The 23,035-nt window shown below is 55.3% G+C and overlaps 2 protein-coding genes across 10 annotated transcripts in view; both read right to left on the bottom strand.

The window, feature by feature from the left end:
• PARVG (parvin gamma) overlaps nt 1–10,640 on the bottom strand; it is a 28,472-nt gene extending 17,832 nt beyond the window's left edge. The window contains exons 1-5 of one of the 3 annotated variants that reach the window (XM_060164924.1): nt 4,608–10,640; nt 4,060–4,154; nt 2,415–2,479; nt 1,013–1,115; nt 303–443 (exon numbers count right to left, since the gene is read on the bottom strand). In XM_060164924.1, coding sequence (XP_060020907.1) covers nt 303–443; nt 1,013–1,115; nt 2,415–2,479; nt 4,060–4,154; nt 4,608–4,753 — 550 coding nt within the window. In that variant the 5' untranslated portion in view covers nt 4,754–10,640. Of the gene's footprint in view, nt 1–302; nt 444–1,012; nt 1,116–2,414; nt 2,480–4,059; nt 4,155–4,507; nt 4,564–4,607 lie in introns of those variants that run through there. The other 2 variants (XM_060164923.1, XM_060164925.1) reach the window with 2 other exon arrangements.
• Nucleotides 1–23,035, bottom strand: part of PARVB (parvin beta) — a 238,171-nt gene that overhangs the window by 113,642 nt on the left and 101,494 nt on the right. For 4 of the 7 annotated variants that reach the window (XM_060166928.1, XM_060166934.1, XM_060166936.1 and 1 more), the window contains one exon: nt 21,592–21,826. In XM_060166928.1, the coding sequence (XP_060022911.1) occupies nt 21,638–21,826 (189 nt within the window). In that variant the 3' untranslated portion in view covers nt 21,592–21,637. Of the gene's footprint in view, nt 1–13,916; nt 16,887–18,138; nt 18,212–21,591; nt 21,913–23,035 lie in introns of those variants that run through there. The other 3 variants (XM_060166930.1, XM_060166929.1, XM_060166931.1) reach the window with 3 other exon arrangements.

The following is a 23,035-nucleotide window of genomic DNA, read 5'->3' on the forward strand; positions in this document are numbered from 1 at the left end:
GGAATGGCAGGAAACCATACCAAATGGTCAACGGGGTGGGGCTTTGCACACTCTCATTTCTTACAAGCAGGCACTGCAGATGCAACTTAGCTGAATTAATGAAGCAGGATGGTTAGTGCCCCTCTGACAAGGTAGATGAGGGCGCGTGTGTGATGCTTGGAACTCAGTAAGCAGTGGCCGCATTATGGACAAGGCTGTGTTTTATCACCCTCGTGCTGTGCTTCAAGGCAGCACCCCCCGCAGCCCGAGTAGGAGGCTGGGGCTCTGCCCCCGCCACCCTCCCTGACACCAGCCCCACGCACTCTCCACGCTCCACTGGGCCTGCGGCTCCTCCACCTGCAGGCTCTGGCCGGCGGCCTCCAGGACCACGGCGAGCTTGCGTCTCTGGCTAGCCGCGGTCAAGGCGATTTCCTCCACGTCCAGCTTGACTCCAGTCAGCTTCTCTGAGGGCAGGGGAAGGAGTAAGAGGGAGAGAGAGGGTGGGAACAGCTGGCTGGGGGGGACAGTTGGGGCCCCTGCAGGGGACCCACAGCTAGTCTGCTTCCTCCAGGGAGGCAGGGTGCTGCCCTTCCTCATGGGCCACACAGGCTGCATGATGGGGTGAGCCCGTCCTGGGCTGACCTCATGTTGACCATTCCTGTGCCCCCCACCCCCAGCCTCCCACACATCAACGCGTTCCTCGTTCCTGTGGGGCAGGGTGGCCCAGTGGTTAAAGCCGAGACCCCTGGCTCCCCTACTTTCTTCACTGTGAGACCTTGGACAAGGTACCAGGCCTCCCGGAGCTCAGTTTCCTGGTCTGTAAAACGGGCATAGTCACAGGACAGAGTTGTTCTGCGGATGAACTGCACCTGCTCCGTGGCAAGGGCTCAGGAAGCCGTAGCTTGTGGGACTGTCCTGCAGCCAATCTGCGAAGGGCACCACAGAGGGCACTGGGCAGGCCCCAGGCTGGCCCAAGGGGAGTCGGGACCACCCAGCCCTCCGGGACTGCCCAGCTTTGGAAGCATCCACTTACGGAAAAGGTGGTGCAGGATGAGCCCATCGAAAATATCCTCCTCCAGGCTGCGGACCACGATGTGCTCGGGCAGGAGCTTAGCATTGATCCACTCCGTCAGCACCTGTGGGCCCCGAGTGACAGCTGGCCCGGGGCCACTCCTCACCCGGCCTCTCACCAGGCTCAGCTCTGCCCTCCTCCCACCAGCCAACTCCTACCCGTCCTTCGAGGCCAGGAAAAGCATCACCTCCTCTGGGAAGCCTGCTCTGATCTCCCAGGCTGAGTCAGGGGCCTGCTCCGGGCTCCCGAAGACCTGACCACTACGGGCTATTGTTTGTTCTGTGTAAGGTTTTGGTAATACGTGGGCGCTGGTGTCCCGCCCCCTCCCGCAAACTGCAGCAAAGGCCGAGGGCTGTCCCTGGAAGTCGGAAGTGCAGAGAAGCAGCCCCCCATCCCTTTAAGGGAGCAGCCCGAGCTACACGGGACTTGGTGGATAAACACCCCAGCTCCTCTGCCCCAGCAGGAAGACTCCAAGGTGCCCGCTCCACACTGGCTCCCAACGGTTCCCAGCCGGCTTGAGCTCCGACAACCATCACCTGCTCCATCACCCACCCCGGGTGTCTCCTTCCCACCTGTCGTACGTCCCTGCTCCCCTTCCTTGTCTCCTGCGATTACCTCCCAACTCAATATTTGCACCTGAATCTTTAGTTCAGCTTCTGGAGGAACCCAAACTAAGATGAAGTGTCAGCGCGCCGCCAGGTTTTCCTCTGTGTCCCAGGGCGCAGCAGAGGGAAAAGTAGATGGGGGGATGGACAGAATGGGAGGGAAGAAGAAAAGGATGGAAAATGGGCCACAAATCCTCTAGGGGCTCAAAGGTGGTGCAGGCCAGGAGGCCTCCTTGGAGGAGGCAACAGAAAGGCCCCACGGAGACTACAGAAGTAGGGCAGAGGAAAATGGAGGTCCCAAGCCTGCGCCCAGCTGGTCCTACAGCCAAGAAGAGTACCAAGAAGTGGGTGATGCATGCCTATACCTGCCCACTTCGCCAGCTGTCCTCTGCCCTGGGCAGCTGAGCCAGAGAAGGAGCACGAGATTGGGGGCCAACAACCTGGGTCAAATCCCAGCTGTGTCACTGGCCAGCTATGTGCCCCCCACAGGTCAGGTCACTTCTCCGAGCCTCACTATCTGCTCCCTGGGATGCAGGTGACAGGATGCCGTGAAGTTTGCTGGGATCACGTACGTAAAGGCGCACAGTCGGTGCTCAATAAATATCCCTTCACGCAGCCGCTCAGCACGTCTCCCAGGGGCCGGCGGGATCGCCACCCCCAGCCTGAGGTCGGGGAGGGGAGGGGGCGGGCTGCGGTCCCCACCCCAGGGAGACAAGAAGACTCCTGCAGAGAAAGAGGCTCAGAGAAACATGCCACACCTTTTGCAGTTCTTCAAGTTTGGGATCCTTCCTGGAAGTGGGTGGCAGGAACTTCTTCTTTTCTCCTGGAAGCAGAGATGAGCATATGTGCCTGGGGACCTGCAGGCCGCCCCCAGAGCTGGTACCTGGACCACAAGAGGAAATCGGTCGCGCTGCTTCACGCGCACACACACACATGCACACACACGTGCATACAAGTTCACTCTCTCTCACACACCTGCACACACATGTACAAACGCACAGATACACAGACACGTGCACCCACACCCAGACACATGCAGTCATAAACACACAGAAACACATACATACACACGCACTCGCACACAGAGACACACACAGACACACACACACACACACCCTGAGCACCAAACATCCGAAGAGATTGATTTCCCGGACACGCCTCATCCTCTGCACCTCTCTTCCTTTGCCCATGCTCTTCCAGCCTCCCCCCAATGCCCTTCCCCCCCCCCATATTTCCCTCATGAACACCAGCTCATCCTCAGACACTGCAGCATCTATATTTTGGGAACATACTTAAAGTCGAAAACTATTTCTTGTCTATCTGGAATTCACATTTAACTGGGCATCCTCTGTTTACCTGGCAACTCTACTCACATATATACGAAGGAGCCACGGCTCAGATGAGCCCAGATTCCCGGGCTCCAAGGGGCCAGGACAGAGTCCACCGGCATCTGTCTGGCTCCCCCATATGGGCACGACACTGAGGCTGCCTGGCTCGTCCTATGAGCCCCAAGACCTGTTTCAGCATCTCCCGCAAGTTTAAGAACCTCAGAACCCACAAGCGTCAGGGCCAAGGGGGACCTCTGGAATCGAGTCCCAAAGGATGGGGTGGGAAACTGAGCCCCCAAGTGGGGCAGCCTTGCCCAAATCCACAAAACGCATTGCCTCTGTGTTCACGTGGCCCAGCTGGAGACGTCTAGACGTTCTGAAAACCTCTGCGTACCACCCAGCCCCGTGTGTTCTGACGAGAGGAGGGCGGGCCCTTGACAGACGCCTGGGGAGAGAGCGAGCAAGCGTGTGAGTGGCTGTGGCCTTTCCCTGGAGCAGATTTCTTGCCACTCGGAATCATACCATGTTCCAGCTCTGCCTGCCAGAACTCTCAGTATCTCTAAACCAACTCTAAAACAAAACATAAATATTTTTTCAAATCACGAAGCCCCACCACCCGAACTGCAATTTTCCTTATGTTGCTTTCCAACCTGAAACCACTTATAAACCGAGAGCGCCAGTTAACGGAGTCGGCCCCGCGACCCCGGACTTGGTGCTCTGCTACATTACTCCCTGTGCCTCAGTTTCCTTGTCCGTAAAAAGGAGGTAAAAACACCCATCCTCAGAGTAATAGGTGAGATGCTGTGTATAAGAAGTTCTCAGCACAGGCCCAGCCCAGAGTGGGCAAACACAGCAATCGGTATCCTGATTGGAGATGTGCGGTTATGTGGGAGACAGGGATAACTCTGTGGAAGGTTCCAGAAGCAGGGCGTCAAGTATAAAGCAGGAGGCAGAGGCAGAGGCTGGACAGAACTGGGTGTCCAGCTGCCAACTTAGCAAAGCAATGCAGCACCCAGCACGGCTTGTTCGGTTCTTACAATGCAGATCCTGCCCCCATCCCCCGCTGGCATGGCACCTTGTGAGAGTGTCACCCCGGCCGCTTGGTCCACCCTCCCGGGCAGCTGCAGCAGGTTGTAGAGAGACTCCGGCTCCATCACTGCCTTGCCGGCCCTGGGGATGCAGGAAACAGGACATCACCCTCCGAGTCACTCTAAACTCACTCTGCGTGTCGTTTCCTCCAGACCAGGAGGCACAGGGAGAGAGAGGGTGGGAGCTGACTTTGGATGGACAAGTCACCGCGCTGCCTGGGCAAAGGGACGGGGCCCCTGGTGAGAGGGAAGCTCGGAGCCGATTCCTGCAGGACACAGGTGCGGAGAAAGGCAGCGACTGAGGTCTCGACCTGGGCAAAGGCTTGGCTGGGAGATGGGGTCCTTGGTCAGGCGCAGGGCGGCCAGCCCATGGCCCCACTACAGCACACGGGAAGCCCACCCACCCTGGGCAGTAGGACCAAGGGAGCAGCCCACTCCTCAGAGCTTCATGGATCTAGAAGACCCTCGGGCGGAGCTCCAGGGGGAAATCTGGGCGGGCCGCATGGAGCTGCTATGGTTGGTTGCGTGAACACACCGATGGGTGATATCTGCAGACCAGGAGCTCCTGCGGGCGCAGGGTTGGGGGACGGCAGGCCTGTCCTCTCTGGGCCCTGCGCCTGAGTCGGGGGGACACAGAGAGGCACCGCAGACTGTGAGTGAGTGGACGGGACTGGGGTGCATGTTGGGCTCTCAGGGGGTGGCCTGGCCCTGCCTGGCCCCAATTCTAAGCGAGGTTCTCCACAACGGGGCTTGTCACCCCGGCCTGTCGTGGTGGTTTGGGGATCTCTTTGCTCGCCAGGAAGGGCCAGCATTCCCAGAGCCCACAGGTACCCTTCTTCGTCCTTGCCGGGGGCAGGGGCCAGGCTCCCCCCGGGCCCGGCAGATTCAGAACCTCCTTCCTGGTCCCCTGGACTCACTTCCTCTCCTGCTCGGCTGAGGGCCCTGCCCTCCCACTTTCTCTCCTGCCCCTGGGTCTTCCCCAGCACCCCCAACCCCAAGCGGACATTTGGGGCAGGGCCCTCATGCAGCAGAAGCTGGTGGTCAGCTCCAGCGCCGGGGAGGCCTGGCTGGAGCGGCAGGGCGCAGAGCTGCGGAGACACGGAAGCATTCGCAGGGCTGTAGCCGCCCTGTCACGCTGGCAGCCAGCCTGGGGACGCTGGGGCACTGGCTCCGTCCTGCCCTAAAGTGTGGGAGCGGGGAGAACACAGCCACTGGGCCAACTCCATCCCCCGTATTCCCAAGCTTCCTTTTGGAGGGGATTCGGTTCACAGGGTGTGGCCAGAGGACAGGAAAGAACTTGGCCTGGGGGTTGAGGGATTGGGTTCCAGGCTGGCAGCTCCTCATTCTGGCTGTGTGACTTTGGGCAAATACCCTCCCCTCTCTGGTCCTGATATTTCCTTACAAGGAGGGGCTGGACTCGATGCTCGCCAAAGGCAACTGAGTGGACGCAGAGCTGGGAGCGGCCTCCAGCCATCAGCAGCCCCGGGCAGCCCCTTCCCTGACCTGGGCCTCTGTTTCTTCATCTGGAGACTGGGGCTTGCCTTTCTCTCCCAACACATCGGATGAAGCTTAGGAGAGATGACAGGGTGGAAAGGGAGACTCTTGGCCTGGCTACACGAGAGGTGGGCCAGTGCCCTCCTGGCTGTCTGGGCCTCTGGGGCTGGAGGGACGGCCGCCTCTAAGCCTGGGTGGCGAGAGGGCTGCCTTGCAGGCTCCCTCCCGGTGGCGGCTCAGCTAAGCCTGTGCTCTCTGGGCTCCGTTTCCACGAGGCCCCTCGGAGCCCTCCCTCCGTGTGAGCTCAGACGGCCGAGCAGAAAGCCCCAGAGGCGAGGACTCACCTGCTGCTTCCTCCACGCCAGGAAACGAAGGCCACGGAGCGCAAACAGTGGTCCCCGGATTCCAAACCAAAACAGCTTCCGGGTTCCCTAGGGCGGCGGGGGCCCCGCAGGGGCAAGAAGCTCACTTCCTCCAGGGCCTGTGGCTTCTGCCGGGCCTGCCGGGCCGCGTCTGCACGGAGCTTCCTCCTTGCTGGGGCCGTAGGGCCTGATGCTCTGAAAGCGAAGCCACTGCAGCCCCACCGGAAAGCTCTGCCCCTGGGGCCCAGCCACACCTCCTTCTCTCCCTCTCGCCTCCCCGGTACGCAAACCAAGCCAGTTCCTGAGGCCAGAGGCTGGGAGTCGGCTTCCCCCAGGCCCACCATCAGCAGACTGTCAGCTCCAGCTCCCCGCCCCCAGCCTCTCTCCTGGACCACGCGGGAGCCTCTACCAGCTGGACTCGCGTTGCCAGCTCCACTCGCACCCCACCTCCCACCCAGGAGGTGCTCTCCACAGGCGACCAGAGGACCCACTTCACATCCCAACTCGCTCAAAAGCCGTCAGTGGTGTCCAATAGCTCTTAAAATGAAATCCATGTAACTGATTCACTTTGTTATAAAGCAGAAACTGACACACCATTGTAAAGCAATTATACTCCAATCAAGATGTTAAAAAAAAAAAAGAAATCCAGTCTGCCCAGCTCAGCCCCTAGGTGCGCATGTGACCCGCCAGCTACACCTCCATCCTCATCTCGTATCCTCTCCCGCCCTCACGCCCTCCCAGCCACACTGACACATACCTTCCTTCTTCGGGGTCTTCACACTCACTGTGCCCTCTGCCTAGAAGCCCCTACGCCAGCTTCTAAAATGGCTTAGTTCGCATTGTTATCATCAGCTTAAGTGCCTCCTCCTACAGGAAGCCTCCCTAGCTGCCTTATCTAAAGAGTAGATCCCCTCATGATTCTTTACCACAGCCCCGTTAAGGTTTCCTTTGTCCCAGTGCCTAGAGCAACGCCTGGCACAAAGGGGGCTCAATGGATAAATATTGATGGCTACTGTTGCCTAGGCAATCAGGAAGTCTTTCCAAAGGGGAAGTGGGCTTTGACGGATGTATAAGAGCTTGCCAGTTGAAGAAGATGGGTAAGAATATTCCAGGTAGAGGGAACGTGCAAAGGACTAGAGGAATTCCAGAAGGAGAGATCCCAGGACAGCGGGGCAGACTCAAGCTGGTCTCTAGAGCTTGAATCTTCATGAGCCAGGCTGAAGTCGCAAGTTTCCATAGCGACAGGTGACAGTGCTGGGTGACCGGAAGCTAACCACCCCTTCTCTGCAGACAGATCCTGCAGAAAAGGGGGCAGAGCAGATGAGAAGCGTGCAAGCAGGAAAGGGTGGCTGTTCGTGAAATGTTATGAAAATGACAAAAGGTATTACTGATGTTGCTGCGAGTATCTGTTGAGTAACTGACGAAGCAAGCCTAACTGTCAGGGCTTTAACCTTACTAGAACCCAGCCTCAGAGGCAGGTGCTTTCATATCCCCACGTTACAGAGGAAGACACAGAGGCGCGTGGTTTAGTCTGCCATTCTGAAGCACCCACGCGAGACCGGGATTCGTGACAAAATGCAGTGAGAAGGAGATGTGCCTGGACACCCATTTTGCTGGGGCAGGTGTAGTGGGCACAGCATGGCTACGGATCCCATGCTTGGGTGGCAGCTTCCTGAGCCCTGGATTGCATTCTAGTAGGTGCATTGCCCAGGGTCCCGGCAGCAAAGAGATGGCACGCTCAAATGCGGAAGCTGGAGAGTACTTAGTAAAGGGACTGCTGGGGCAGGGTTTAGGGAACCCAGAGGACATAGCACCGCACCCCGAGGCTAGCAGTATAGGAGCCGTCCCAGTTCCAAAGCCTAAGGGGGCAGAGGCAGGAACGGATTCCAGAGCCCAGGAAGAGAATGACACATGCGCTAAGAGGGGCCACGGCGAGGGGCTGTGGCTTCTGGTAAAGGATGCAGCCAACCCCCCAGCAGAAGGGCAGAGCCAGAGGGCTAAATACCCTGACCTCACTCTCCTCCAAACGCCTTTTTCCTGCCAGGGCCACCCATTGGTCAAACCCAACTGGAAGTCAGAGGCCAGAAAGCCCACTGACGCAACAGTCCATGCATGAGTTCAGGGTGGAAAACAGTGGCAAGTGGATCTGAGAGGTGAATAGAAAATACCTGGCCCCGAGATCGTGCCTCTGGAGCCAGCCATCATTCGGGAGCTCCACGGTGGTGGCCAGCGTGCAGTATTATTCCGAGTCACTGCTGGAGGACCCCCTCGCCAGCCTGCTCCCACAAACAGCCATGGCTCTGTGATCACCTGATTTCCTGTGTTATATTCCCTTCTGCTTCAGCAACTAAAGTGGTTCCAGTTATCTGCAGCTGAATCCCAATTAACGTAGGATTGGTTACCAGAAATAATTGCAGGCAATGTACCCTCCTGGATGGGGATCTGGAATTGGTTACTAGTTCTGGATGATTTCAAGACAGTGAGGACCTAGTAACCGTCAGAGAATGAAATCTAGTAGGTCAAAGCACACGGTGGCAAAACGATTACCTGTAATCGCCCAGAACTAAGGACCTATTAAACCCCTAGCTTCGGCAGACTGCGTTGTGGCTTCCGTACACAATATGATACGCATTGTTTATTCAAGAACCGTGGGTGAGTTTTTTCTTTATTGTCATACCAAAGAGTTTCTTAAAAGTAAATAGTCCCAGGGCTTTAAATCCTCAGTCCAGGTTACCTGGTACTCCTCTCTAGTTAGAGTACCAGGGAGTTCTTATAATGGCCCTAAAAGAATTCCCATCTCTTGGGGCTGTTACAGGGATGATACAGCTGAAAATCAGATGCAGCATCTAATCCTGTGTGCTGCAGACTAAATCCACAGCCTCGCCAAGTTTCCTGTGTGAAAGGCAGGGCATCCTCTGGGGGAAGAGAGGGACTCTAAGCATGGAATAGTCACCTGCAGTTAAATCCAGGCACCCAAGCCTGAATCGCGGCAGCAGGAGCAGCCCTGCCCCCATGGCTGACGGGAGAGGCTCTCCCCTCCCAGGAAACTTTGTAATGACCTCATGGAGGTCTACCTTGCAGGACAAGCTGACTCTTCTCACGCAGCATCCCTGTCACCCTCCCAGCCCCCAGACTTAAACAACAGTCAGTTCCAGCCTGTCCTGGAGGGCAGATACAAAGTCAAACCCGGGGGGTGAGGTTTATATCTTTTTTAAAATGGTAAACATTTACTAATTTATGTCAGCAAAAAAGGGGAAACATGTACGGGAAGGGTGTTGGGCCAGGGAAGAAGAGACACACTTGTAGATCGGGCTGCATTCACTGATACAGATGCGCTTGCTGGGGAGTCTGAATCCCGGGGCACCAGTGGGACCAGCTGGGAGTGGTTCTAACCCACTTGCCAGGTTGCTTACTGGAAATGGACTTGGCATTGGCCTCCACTGAATGAAAATGGGATGACAGCCATATTCCTGGTATAATGTGGAAGGATATTTGAGTGGATTTGTCACATGTGGCCATCTCCCCTGAGAAGACCCGGAGGACATATCAGTGGCCATCCTTGGTAGCCCAGGAATGATGCTGGGAGAAGCTGCCATTGAGACGGGCCCCCCAAGTTCAGTGGAACTGAGGTCACTTCAACATGGCAGAGGCCAAGGGGCAGCCTTTGTTCATCTAAGGCAGGGTGGGTGTATCAGTTAGTTTTTGCTGCGTAACAAACCACCCCAAAACTTAGTAGCTCAAAACAACAGCCGTTCTGTTTAGCGTGTGACTCTGTGAGTTGGCTTGGGTGACCTCTGCTGGGCTCTCTCATGCTTCTGTGGTCAGCTGGCGGCAGGTTGTCCAGAATGGCCTCATTCAAAGGTCTGGCCGTGGCAGGCTCGCGGTTGACCACATGGGCTCCATCTTCCAGAGGACCCACTCAGGCTCATTTACACAGAAGTCTCCACGCGAGAAGAGACAGTAAGCCTGGATGCACAAGCGTCTACCAGATCTCTGCTGTGTCACATCACGGGACATCGAGAAAATGATAGAATTTGTTTCGCGTCCTGGCTGAACAGGTAAAGCTGCTTGTGGCCAGGGATGGCTGGGAGGATCCAGAAGTAGAGCTTCCCTCGGGGTCAGCCCTGACCACAAGGGGAAAGCACCTTGGCCTGTGCCAGTTAAGAGGCTTAGTACCCAAGAGGGGAATACTTTTGCCAGAAGAACACAACCTGGCCACGAGTGTGTCCCACTGCCACTGGGCCAACGGGTAAGAAAAAAAGAGGGTTACCATGTTGGATGGGGATGTAAGCCTGATTATTTTAAGGGGAAGTAGGGTTACTGCAACACAGTAGGGGCATGGAGGAGGGGATCTGGAACCCAGGAGAGTCCCTGGGGTGCCTCCTAGGACTGTCATGTCATGTGCTAAAAATGAATGGCAACCCACAGCGCCCCCTAGTGACAGGACGAGGAAAGACTCAGAACTCTCAGAAAGGAAGACTGAGGTCCCCCCGCAAGACAACGAACAGTGAGCCGCTGAAGTCCTGGTTGGTGGGCGGGGGGAGGTAAGGGTAAAACAAATCTGTAGTGAAAAGTAGAAGAGATCTAAATGTAATTACAGCCCATGACCAGCCGCGGAAAGGACAGTAACGATTACCCATACTTCCTTCCTTGCGGAGTTATACACACATACACACACGCACATGAAAGTGTACACACTCATATACACGCCCTGCAGAACATCTCCTGGGTTCATATTTTCCTGGTAATGCCTCAGTTTTTGAGACCCCAGTTCACAGAATGATTCTATCTCTCAATACCAGTTTTTTAAACTTGAACTTCATATAGGAAACTTATAATTACTTTATATAGTTATATTAGAGTTAACTATCAAAGCTATGCTTACATAACTATATAAAGTACGTACATGACACTTACATCCCAAAATCTCAATACAGGTTTGGTTGCTTGTTCTATTTTTTTAACATTTTACTACGTTTGCCTTTTCTTTCACTTTTCCTGAACCATTTAAAAATAAGTTGCAGGGAGGGGCTGTGACACGTCATCTCTAAATATTTCAGAATTTATCTCCTAGAAACAGGGACATGCTTCTATGGGACACATACCGCTATGACACCCAAGAAAATTAACACTGAAATAGTAATATTTTCATCCATATTCAAAGTTCCCCAATTACTATTATGCAGTTTACAGGGGTTTTGTTTATTTTTTTTACAGCAAGATCCAAGCAGGATCACAGGTTCCACTTGGTGGCTTCTGGCTGTCATGTCTCTTTAGAGTCTTTTCCTCTGGAACGGTCTTCCACGACATGAATATTTTTAAAGAGCCCAGGTCCGTTGTCTTGTAGGATGCTAACGTCACCATCTCTGTCATTTCTGGATCTGCTTCTATTGACTAATCCTTCTCCTGGTTATGGGTCACATTCTTCTGCCTCGTATTTCTAGTAATTTTTTAAACTGAGTGTAGACATTAGGGATTTTACGTTGTTGGGAGAATTTCGCTGCATCCCTTTAAACACTGTTGGCATTTTTTCTGGCAGGCAGTTAATTGTGAATTACTCTGATACTTTTAAAGTTTGCTTTTAACCTTGACCTCCTCAAACTCTGATCTCTGTCTCCTCAATTCAGTGAGACCACTGGGTTCTCTTTGAACTCCCACTCCTGCAGCCCCGTCCAGGAATAACGTCCAGGCAGGAAGGCTGGGCAATCGTAGGGTTTACCTCATTTGTCTCCCCCTTTTCTTAAGGTTCATAGACCTGTCCTGCCTCTGGTCTAATGTCTGAAATAGTTTTCTCCTACATTTTTGCCCAGTTTTCTAATTATTTCTGGTGGAAAGTTAACCCTATAACCATAGAAATCCGTCCCCCATGAGATCATTAGAAAGAAGAGGTACATCTTCAGTAGACAAACATCATCTTAACTAAGTAATCAAAATAAATATCCCAAGAAATGGGATAGATCAACGTGTTATGTCTCCTGATAAGAGGAGCTGAGAAGAACACATAACTTCTGCTGAAAACGCACAACCCGAATCTAACCATGAGGGAAGCGTCAGACAAATGCAAGCTGAGAGACGTTCTAGAAAATAACTGGCCTGTATTCTTCAGCGTCAATGTCACGAAGAGTAAAGAGAGACTGAAGAACTGTTCCAAATGCATTTCTTTGGGGAAAAGGACATTATCGGGACAACTGGAAAAACAGAATTAAGGCCTATAGATTAGATAACGCTATTGCATCAATGTTATTTCCTGGTAATGACACCTGTACTAAAATGACGTAAGAGAATGTTTTTGTTTTTAGGAAACGTACATCAAAGTATTTAGAGATAAAAGGGCATAACCTCTGTGACTTATTCTCAAAGATTCGGGAAAGATAGATAATTATCTAGATAGATAGACAGATGATACACAGATCTCTATCTACATAGATTGACCTATATCTAAATACCTACATCTATATCTATATCGAGTAGAAAGGATAAAGCAAATACGGTAAAATGTTAACATTTATGGGGATTGGGGTAAATATAGGAATTCTTTATACTAATCTGGCAACTTTTCTCTAAGTCTGAAATTATATAAATATAAAATGTTAAACAAGGGACTTCCTCTTTTAGAGGAAGGGGTAGAGTAGTGGGCCAGAACCAAGAAAAGCCCCATTTATGTGGAGCCTACAGACAATTTAAAGTATGTGTGGACTTCCCTGGCGGTCCAGTGGTTAAGATTCCGCGCTCCCAATGCAGGGGGCGCGAGTTCCACCCCTGGTTGGAGAACTAAGATCCCGCATGCCCCATGGTGCAGCGGAAAAAATATATATATGAAAAGAAAAAGGAGGTCTTCCCCTTCATCCTTGTTTAGTGTCACTGTAAACGTATGGATTTTTTTGAATTCAGAGTACTATACTTTCCGATGCTCAACTGTCCACAACATGGACACGCTTTAAGACGGCTCCTACGTCCTATGACACGTCCCATCACCCTTCGAATACTCCTTCTGGCTTTCTGGCACTACGTCAGTGCATTTGAACAACTGACGTGGTCGGAAATCTCGAGCTACATTCCGAACATGTAGCAAATCAGAATCCCGCACAGGTGGAAAGGCACACCGAGGGTCAGCAAAGGAGACAGGATTTAGATGTACAATGTGACTTAAACGTTTTACCCTATCATGGCTGTCCTCAGCCCATTGCTGGACCGAGTCACGGGTCCCTCCTAGGTCCGGGGGGGAGGGGGAGGTGTGAATCATGGGTCCTAGCTCAAATCCTCCTGCCTCCGAAGTCTCCCAGCCCACCTGCATCTCTCCAGTACATCACGGTCTTATTTTCTTCCTACAACTTGCCCTGTCTGCACCGACCTTGTCCATACTTTCATAGTCACAATTTTAACGTTTCGTAGAGAAAAGTTAGATGCACCTGAAGCAACCCACAACTTCTACGGGGAGGGTTTACAGCAGGGCCAGCGTGCAGCCCCCAAGATCTGGCCGCACTGCGAGTCACCTCAGGGTCTCTTGCCCCAGCGTGTAAGGAGAGGACCATCTCCCTGTAGTGGCCCTTTCATCCAGCCCGTGCCACTGGCCGCTGGCATCCCCCGCTCTGGTTTGGAACCAGGTGCATGGGCAGACTCACCTGCTCTGTTCTTTATTATGAATCAGCCGCAGCTGTGACTCCGCCACCCTCTTCTCCCCATGGCTCCCGCCCATGAAACCCTTGGTCGCAGCCCCCCGGGGCCCCACTCCCCACACAGGGCATGAGCTGGCTCCTTCCTCGTCCAGCTGGCAGCTCCCAGGGAGCAGGGCTGTGCTGGCATCCTGTGGCCCCAGCACCAAGCACAGGGCTGGCATAACCGTGACAGCTAAAGGCACGAAAGAAACCACGGCAGCCAGAGGAGGCAGCGGCCTTTTTTGGGATAAACCACAGCACATCGTCTGGGTGCTGCGCCCCTGGAACGCGCCGGCTCCCGCCGCCAGCCCACGAGCAGGTCGACAACACAGCCAGCGTTTCAGTGGCTTTTATTTAATGCCCAGAAATCCAAAGTAAACACTGCTTAAAACAATTAAAAGGACAATAAAATATTGGCACACAAATTGGGGAAGAGGATTCGGTTGCTTTAAAACAACACAGCTCTGTGTCACATCCAGTTAGGACCTTAGGGTGTGTGGGGCTCTGGGCTCAGTGCTTGCATGAGGCCGTGTGGCTGTTCCGGGGGAACCAGAGCTGCAAGTAGGCTCCCCAAAACCAGTGGGGTGGGTTTCAAAGACACGCCACCCTGAGGACAATAAAAGGAGGCATTTCCCGGCCTTTGCCCGTCACCGCACAGGCGCCAACGGTCTTGCTGTCACTTAGTCCCTGAGGACGAGGGTCCCTCTTCGGGGGGGGGAACCATCCACTGAAAATGGGGGTCAGTGGAGGAGGAAGGGTTCCAGAACGTTCCTCAATTAAGGACTAAGAGGGAAGCATTTGCATTCCAAGGAGCCCCTGGCGAGAATCAAGAGAAGGCTGTGTCTCCTGCTCGTTACCCCAAGATGCTCCAGCCTGTGGCACCCCAGAGGGGACATCCCAGGCCCTGAAACTCGCGTCCTGACAACTACTGTCCCCGAGCCAACAGGGACGATGGGTGGATCCCCAGAGGCGTCTCCCTACCGCAGAGTCGCCCTGACTTCTGCCCGGAAACTGCTTCACCAACCCTCACCTCCACACCCGTCCAGGCCCCACTTGCAATTCTGAGTCAAGGGGGAAAACGAGACGCCTACAGCCCGAGGAGGTCCTTCGCGGGTGGGCGGAAGGCACACCTACACCTTTGCACCGATTTGAAAAAAAATACTTTGGAGACTAGACTGCATTCTCTGCTGGAGCATGGCCTTAAACAGTCAGCATGATGACACAAAAGTGCCTGTTAATACTTTTCCCACATATCTTATCATTCCTGTTACTCTCCTACTTGAAACACAGAGGGCTTGAAGTGGGCTCGCTGAACCCCGACCCCTATCCCCATCCCCGGAGTAACCAATCCCGCCCCTCCAGGGCGTGGAACAGGCTGGAGCCGCCCACCCGGGCTGAAGACCCTCGAGGCTTTTTTCCAAACCCCAACCTCACCTCCGTCATCCCCCCCAGGGCCCCCAGGAGGCAGCAGCGCCCTTGCCAGGCCCACCTGGGACAAGGCAGGTGGATGGGGTCTCCACCAGCCGCAGTCACTCTGATCCTACACGTGTAACGAAGGCGGCCCAGAATGTTCCAGCCCCGGCTCTTCTGTTGGTTCTTAAATGTCACTGCATCCCACAGGAGACACCGTAATGCCATTTTCATTATTTCTTTCCCCTGCTGGGAAAACGGCTCTTCTGAACACATCCCCAGCCTGGCAGCTGCCTGAGCTGAGGCAGAATATGAAAGGGTTTTCTAAGTCTTGAGCGCCGGTGCTCAATTTAATATTAACGACTTCCTCAGCAGCTCTGACCTACAGCACGAAGGCGAAAATCAAACAGGAGATTTGAGCTGATGCTGGGTGAACTCAGGTGGGCGGCGTGTCATAAAAACCGCAGCTCGGGAGCCAGGGGTTGGGGGAGGGGGTGACCCAGCTATATAGGACCTGCCTCAGACCCAGCCTATGAGTCCCCATTTCTCTCCCGAGCCAAGGTGGGCGAGGGCTGAAGAGCATGCAGACGGGGGATCTCATTTCCTTCAACAGGGTGCCCCAAAGGATGCTGACAGGGCTCCAGAAAGCTGGTACTCGGGGAGGAGAGAGGTGAGCACTTCACATCTCCCTGTTACAGGCTGAGCTGTGCCCACATGTTGAAGTCCTAACCCCCAGGACCTGAGAATGTGACAGTATTTGGTGACAGGGTCTTTACAGAGGTAATTAAGGTAAAATGAGGTCATTAGGGTAGACCCCAATCCAATCTGCCTGGTGTCCTTAGAAGAAGAGATTAGGACACAGACACATGGGGAGACACGTGAGGATGCCTGGAGAAGACGGTATCTACAAGCCAAGGAGAGACGCTCGGAAGGTACCAACCCTGATGACACCTTGATCTCGACTTCCAGTCTCCAGAACCGTGAGAGAATCAACGTCTGTTGTCTAAGGCCCCCGTCTGTGGCACTCTGTCATGGCGGCCCAAGCCAACTAAAACACCTGCTTTCTAAAGGCTTTTTAAAAATGCATCCAGCCCCAAACAGGAGGTCTGGGACCGGCCACTTCCACCCGAAGGTGTCTACAACGCCGTTGCCACTCCAGAGGCATTGTAGAGCTGACTCCGACACAGCCCACTCGGCCGGAGCAAGAAATAAAGAAATGCCTCAGAAATCCTTCCTCCCTCGGACCATGGCAGCTGGGTTCTCCGGGTCCCAGATGTCTGTGCAAAAGCTAAATGAAAACAGCACTGAGTGGCCGAGAAGCAGGGATGTGGGTGGACACTCGGTCCCAGCTAAAGCTTCTGAGACTTAAGAGTGAAGTTTGTAAAACTGCAAAACGCTTTTTAGTAAAAGGCCCTCACTGCCGAGGAGAGCCCTACCCAGGAGATTCCCCGGGGACAGACAAGCCACTGCCACGGCCGCAAAGCTCCCTCTCTGATCCCCTGTGGTGACTGACGGCTGTCAGCTGGAACGCCGGGCGCCCCCTCCCAGGGGTTCCGGCTTTTTTCTTTTCCATCCTTTGATCAACAAGGGACAGCACCCCGGGACACCCCAGGTGAAGCCTGGCTGCAAACTCGAGCACTGGTGTTTGGAACCTGCATTTCAAGAGGCCGTCCACTGCAGAATTACAGGGAAGGAGGTTAAGAGTATCAACCAGAAAAAGGTGGGGTGGGAACGGGAACAACCGCGGGCTTGGAGGGGAGGCCGGGGCACCTCCCAAAGCACCGTCCCCGCCGCGGTCTCTGCTGCTCCCCGCCCGTCACTCCAGGTGCTTGTATTTGGTGAACAGGTTGTAAAGAACTCGCAGGGTGGATTTGAGGTCCAGGTTCACCACATCTGCAGAAGGAAACAGAGAGCCCGTTTGGTGGATGAGAGAGTGCACCCCAAGCCTTGGTGCCCCAAGCACTTGGGAGACACGTGGGACACCCTCTGTGTCCCCAAGCGGGGCACTTCTGCCATCCCCCAAGATGCAGACTGCCGTGAGAGCCCCCGGGCCGCTACCCGTGGGATGAGCACCTGGGATGGCGAGGATGCTTCTTCATCCCTTCTGGGATTTGCATTGGACAAGTCTGCGTGGTGTAGGGTCTACGACAACCGAGGACACTTACTGGGGACCAAACACCCACAGGCCATCCTGTGCCAGGACCACGGGCCTCCTGGGGCAGGGCAGGTGGGAGCTGCTGTCCCACCCCCTCAAGGTCAGGCACAGCGTGTGGCCCAGTAAGTCCCAACCGCCTTGTTTGGTGGGAAGGGGCTCTGTCCTCCTGGGAGTCAGGGACCTGGTTCTGCTCTCTTGCTCTGTGAGCTCAGACCAGGGGCTTGGGGAGGGCTGTGGGGATCACGGGTCACAGGACGGGATTCCCGTCCCCGGACGAGTGTTCAGCAGTGGCCGCTGAGCCTCCCAGGGGGTGTGTGTGCGGAGGACACCCCACCCAGAGTTCATGCCGTCACTGTAGGGCGGTGATTCCCAAAGTGGGGTCCCCGGACCAGGAGCGCTAGCGTCACCTGGCAACTTGTTACAGACGGGACTTGGAGGATCCATTCCACGGCCCCCAGATCAGAAGCTGTGTTGGAGGAAGCCACCCCGCCCCCGGGATTCAGATGCCCATTTGCATTAGGGATTCCTCGTATAGGTCATTTAACATAGGAGCCAGGTATGACAGCGAGGGGGGGCTCTGCGGGTCTCCACTGCCATTCAGACCTCATGGGGCATGACTGAGCCACGTCCCTGCTCACGAGCATCGCCCGGGCATCAGGACATCGACCCGGCAGGCATTAAACTGCAGTAAACCGCTAATATCCTTTCAAGACGTGAAGCGGCATCTCTAGCCCGAGCAATGGCACCTGGAGACGCAATTCAATCCTGAGGCCGTGGAGCAGAGGCCACGTCCTCCAAGTCAAGCGGTTACTAAAGAATCAGCCTGGGTGGCTCTGCCGGCGCAGGCCTCTTGGTCCCCGAAACCCTGAGCACAGGGGACATGTGGAGCTGGGGTCGGCAGAGCCCAGCCTTTGAGCCACACGTGCGGGGCCTGAAGGGAGAGACATGGCTGGCCGGGCAGCCGCTCTAAGACCTGGGTCAGGGCGTTACCTTCGGGGCGAGCCTTGGGCTTCTTAAGGCCTCCATCCAGCATCAGCTCAAAGGCAAATGACACGTTGTGGACCTGCGGAGGAAGCCAGAGTTAGCACCGGGGCCGCAGCTGGTCCCAGGCCCGCCCGCTGCCCCCTGCTTTCCTTCTAAAAGGACGGGATGGGACCAAGTGTGGACAGAGGGAGCCTTTGGAATAACTACGGCCACGAGGACAGGGGTGTCCTGGGCAGAGCGACAGGATGGGCAGAGGGAGGGTGAGGGGGTCCTTTGAGGGTAACACACATTCACCTGGTGGTCCTCACTCCCCTCACCAATGATCGGGGGCGGCTGGGACATGCAGGGACACGGGCACAAAGCCTGCCCTCCAGGGCTGGGGGTCCCCAGGTCCCGACACATCCACATGATGACAAGTGACAGTGGCTTCCTTTTACAGATGAGGCAACCGAGGCTCAGAAAGGACAAGTCACCTCCCGAAGGTACCCAGCGCCGTGCACCACCCCCAGCATAAAGCAGCCACCCCCCGTCTGCCAGAAGGGCCTCGAACGAGCTGAGTGTGACAGCTATGCTCTCGGCAGGACAGCGGTGGCCCCGGTAAGGGGCAGGCAACTGGACCCTGCTGGAGCTGATGTCAGGCCGCTGGGGGCTGCAGCTGGGCTCTGGTCCTGGCCCTCACCTGCACGGCCCCAGAAAGGCGGACACATCCGCACCCCCACACGACCTCCCCCTCCAGCCCTCGGCCCGCAAGGATGCTCGAAGCTCACGTTCTGCTAATGGCTGCCGCCGAGGTTAGCCACGGAGCCTTCTCTGCTGTGTTTAAAGTCCACCTGAACCACCTGATGCCGGTGATCAACCAAATCACAGGCAGCCAGACGTCTGCTTCGAGCAAAGGCTGGTGCGGGGCAGAGGACCAAAAACTAAAATACCTCGCCAGTGTCAGCGCTAGAAAGGACTTTAGGGCTCTTCATAATCGAATACACTTTGAACAATAACATTTTCATGATTTCACTGCAAATGCAATCAGAAACACGCTAACAAGTTTACCTGCCATGTGGTTTAATAATTAACCAGGAGAAAGACATCTGGCAAAATAACCCTCAGCTAGTCAAGCCCGCAAGAGCTTGGGGTGCGGCCGGGAAGCACCCAGGCCACGGTGGCACCGGGCCGCGCTCAGAGAAGCAAAGGAAGCCACGGGCTGCTGGCATTAAGAGGAGCCGGGCCCTGGCATGGGGGACATGGCCCAGAGCGGGCTGGGAGGGCTGCACATGACCAGAGGCTCTCGGGCCGTGCAGAGGCGGTGGGGAGACAGGAGCCAGGCTTCCAGAGCCCCACCTGCAGTGCCCGGAGCCGGCCGGGAGGGAGGGCTGCACTAGGCTGGGCCTCGAGCTGCGACGAGCATGGGAAATGGACGGGAGGGTCTGTCATCTCCCACTTTACAGAGGAGGTCCCGGGACTAAACAGATGAGGACATCCGTGCCAAGAAAGGCGCAAGGTTCAAGGAGATGGGGCCGGCACTCAGCCCACCCAAGTCTGGATTCGGAACCTGGGCCCTGTCTCCAAAAGCATCCTGCTTCCTCGGCCATCGGCTGCCAGCCGTCCAGATCCCAGAATTCATACACACACCACAGGCTCTGAGTGGGGACAGAGTCAAGACGGCAAAGAGGGGGAAATGCAACAAATCAGGTTAGACCGTCAGCCCAACGTGGGAACGGATGTCTTCTGTGGCCCCACCAGACCTGCAGGCTCCGCCCCCAGCGCAGGTGTGGAGTGTGGTTCAGTCCCTGAGGCCCCGCCCCTGCCCCAAGGAGAGAATAGCTGGGGGGGGGGCACCCTTCCACGTCCCACTTCTCCGCAGCTGCTCAGCACAACAGTGATTTGTGCTTTTTTAAGTAACAATAATTTGTAGACTTTTTTTAAAGGTTTTATTTTACTTTATTTTATTTATAGATTTTTGGCCACACTGTGCCGCATTGGGGATCTTTGCTCCCTGACCAGGAATTGAACCCATGCCCTCTGCAGTGGAAGCACAGAGTCGTAACCACTGGACAACCAGGGACGTCCCAACAGTGGTTTTTTTTTTTTTTTTTTTTTTTTTGCAGTACGCGGGCCTCTCACTGCTGTGGCCTCCCCCGTTGCGGAGCACAGGCTCCGGACGCGCAGACTCAGCGGCCATGGCTCACGGGCCCAGCCGCTCCGCGGCATGTGGGATCTTCCCGGACCGGGGCACGAACCCGTGTCCCCTGCATCGGCAGGCGGATTCTCAACCACTGCGCCACCAGGGAAATTGCCCCCCATCCTCCTTCCATTCTCTCTCAGAGCCATGCCTCACCATACACAACTCCTCTGCCCTGGCAGAGAAGCATCCCCAGAGCCCAGCCCCACGGACTGGGCACAAAGAACAGCAAACAGCTCCTGCTGAGGATGTGAGGTCACCTCCCTGACCGTGATCCCAGAGTGTGACACACCCCCCGGCCTCGAGCTGAACCCCAAGGCCCTACACTGCTGCTACGAGCCAGCCCACGGGCAGGACCCTAAGTCCTTCCTCTCTGCAATGCAAAGGATTTCCAAAAACCTGGCCAGGTGAGAGAAGAGTAGAGGGTCCCGAAAAGGAGTGGGCTTTTCCAGCTCTGCCCCTGCTGACTGTGACCCACCGCCCACCATAGTCCCAGCCCCCGTGCGAGGTCCCGATTCCTCGCCAGGGTAGGGAGTCAGACGAGGAGACAGAAGGGAAAGCGCCTTGAAACTGCAAAGCCCTTTCTGGGATTTGCTTCTAGGAATAACCTCCAAGTCTCCAGGACACACTCCACCCCCAGAGAGAGGGACGCTGTGGAATCTTCCAGAAGGTGAGTGACAGGCCCAAGGGACCCAGCAAAGTGGCCAGCACAGAGCAAGGCTCAAACGGTGGGCCTAAAACAAGAAGCCGTCGGTGGTACCCATGCCTCTGAGACAGTTCAAAGGGGCCGTTCATTTGTCTGCAGGAACCTACAGGGTCGGAGACGTCTGGTCTCGTCTTTTTAAAATCCAGTACAGGGCGCTTCCCTGGTGGTGCAGCGGTTAAGAATCTGCCTGACAATGCAAGGAACACGGGTTCGAGCCCTGGTCCGGGAAGATCCCACATGCTGCGGAGAAACTAAGCCCGTGCGCCACAACTACGGAGCCTGCGCTCTACAGCCCATGAGCCACAACTACTGAGCCCACGTGCCACAGCTACTGAGCCTGTGCTCTAGAGCCTGCGAGCCACAACTACTGAACCCGTGTGCCACAACTACTGAAGCCCGCACGCCTAGAGCCCGTGCTCCGCAACGAGAAGCCACCGCAATGAGAAGACTGCGCATCGCAACGAAGAGTAGCCCCTGCTCACCGCAACTAGAGAAAGCCCACGTGCAGCAACAAAGACCCAATACAGCCAAAAATAAAAAACAAATAAATAAATTTATTTTAAAAAATAAAATCCAGTGCAGTTGTTTAAAAACACAAGCCCACGACGCATCCCTGATTTTGCTCACTCAGCCTCCTGCTGCTGCTGCAAAGATTCCCAGCGCCTCACAGTCTTGGCCCGGGAATGCTCCGTGACGGTCTCTCTGCACATGTCACCACTGCCTGGCCACATTTGGACGAGGTGCCTGGGAGCTCGGGCACTGGGACCAGCCTGAAGTGGGTTCAGGTCTGTGCAACGGGGAAAGGCCATCACCTGCGAGGTGGTCGGGAAGACCTGGAGGTTAATAACCACCATGGCTCACGTGGAACCTCCCAGCGGTGGCATGATGCCACGACTCCCTGTGGGGAGGAAAGCAGAGAATCTGGGAGCTGGGGGCTAACGTGGCCAGAGAAGGACCCTCCAGAAGGCCCCTTCCGAGGAGAGCTCCAGCGGCCCTTGGGTCCCCTCCTCGAGGGTCGATGGGCCAGCACCACGCTGGGCACGGTCCCCTACAGCAGCCTTCCCTTCCTGGCTCCCGATCAGAGGCAAAGGTGGACCGAACAGGCCTCACACCTCCCAGGCCAGGGAGCGACTGACAGAGACTTTCATCCCGTCTCAAAGGGAAGGAGACCGAGTTGGGAGGGGACGCCCCTGCCCCTGCACCGAGCCCGTCCTGGAAAGAAGCCCAGCTCCAGACGGCCTGACTAAATTCACCCTTCTTGCCAGCCTTCGTACACATCTGAACAAAGAAAAGATCTCTCCAAAACGACGTTTCTGCAGCCAGCCACGTGGCCGGGAAATGCAAGATGAGCCCCGTCACCCAACTGTCTTGTCTTCTTGCTTCCTGACCGGCCCCGCAGAGCCCTGTGCATCCCCGCTCACCGCGGACGCAAACCTGCCAGGACCTCGCTGATCTGCTCTGATTCCATCTCAGCAGGCAAGACGGCAGCGGCATTTGGCGGCGAGCAAACCGCGCTCGAGGTGCCAGAAGTGGGCAGACTGATCAACACCGGCCCTGCTTCCATGCTTCTCTGAACTGCTGTCACCTGCTTGCATTGTCTGTCTCCCCAACTCACGGTCTAGCGCTTCGGGAAAATAAAATGACAGATGCTCTCGAGTTCAAGCAATACGGCCAGTCCACGAGCCAAATTTCTAAAAGCAACGCGCTAAATACTGCTGGGATGGCTGGACCTCGGGAAGCCCTGGCAGGAGGCAAACCACCTGGTCACAAGGGCATCCCAAATGTGAAGGTCATGCCCTTTGACCCGGACAATCCTCTTTGAGGGATTTTCCTAGAAAACAATCCACAGGAATGAAAAAAATATACACACACATACATATGTGTGTGTGTACCTATTCAAGACAATGCCTTATTGTTTTGTTTTTAAATACTTTTTAATAGATTATTTATTTTTGGCTGCGTTTGGGTCTTCATTGCTGCGCGCAGGCTTTCTCTAGCTGCGGCGAGCGGGGGCTACTCTT

Source organism: Lagenorhynchus albirostris, chromosome 11, assembly GCF_949774975.1.
Source record: "Lagenorhynchus albirostris chromosome 11, mLagAlb1.1, whole genome shotgun sequence".
Taxonomy (NCBI): Eukaryota; Metazoa; Chordata; class Mammalia; order Artiodactyla; family Delphinidae; genus Lagenorhynchus; species Lagenorhynchus albirostris.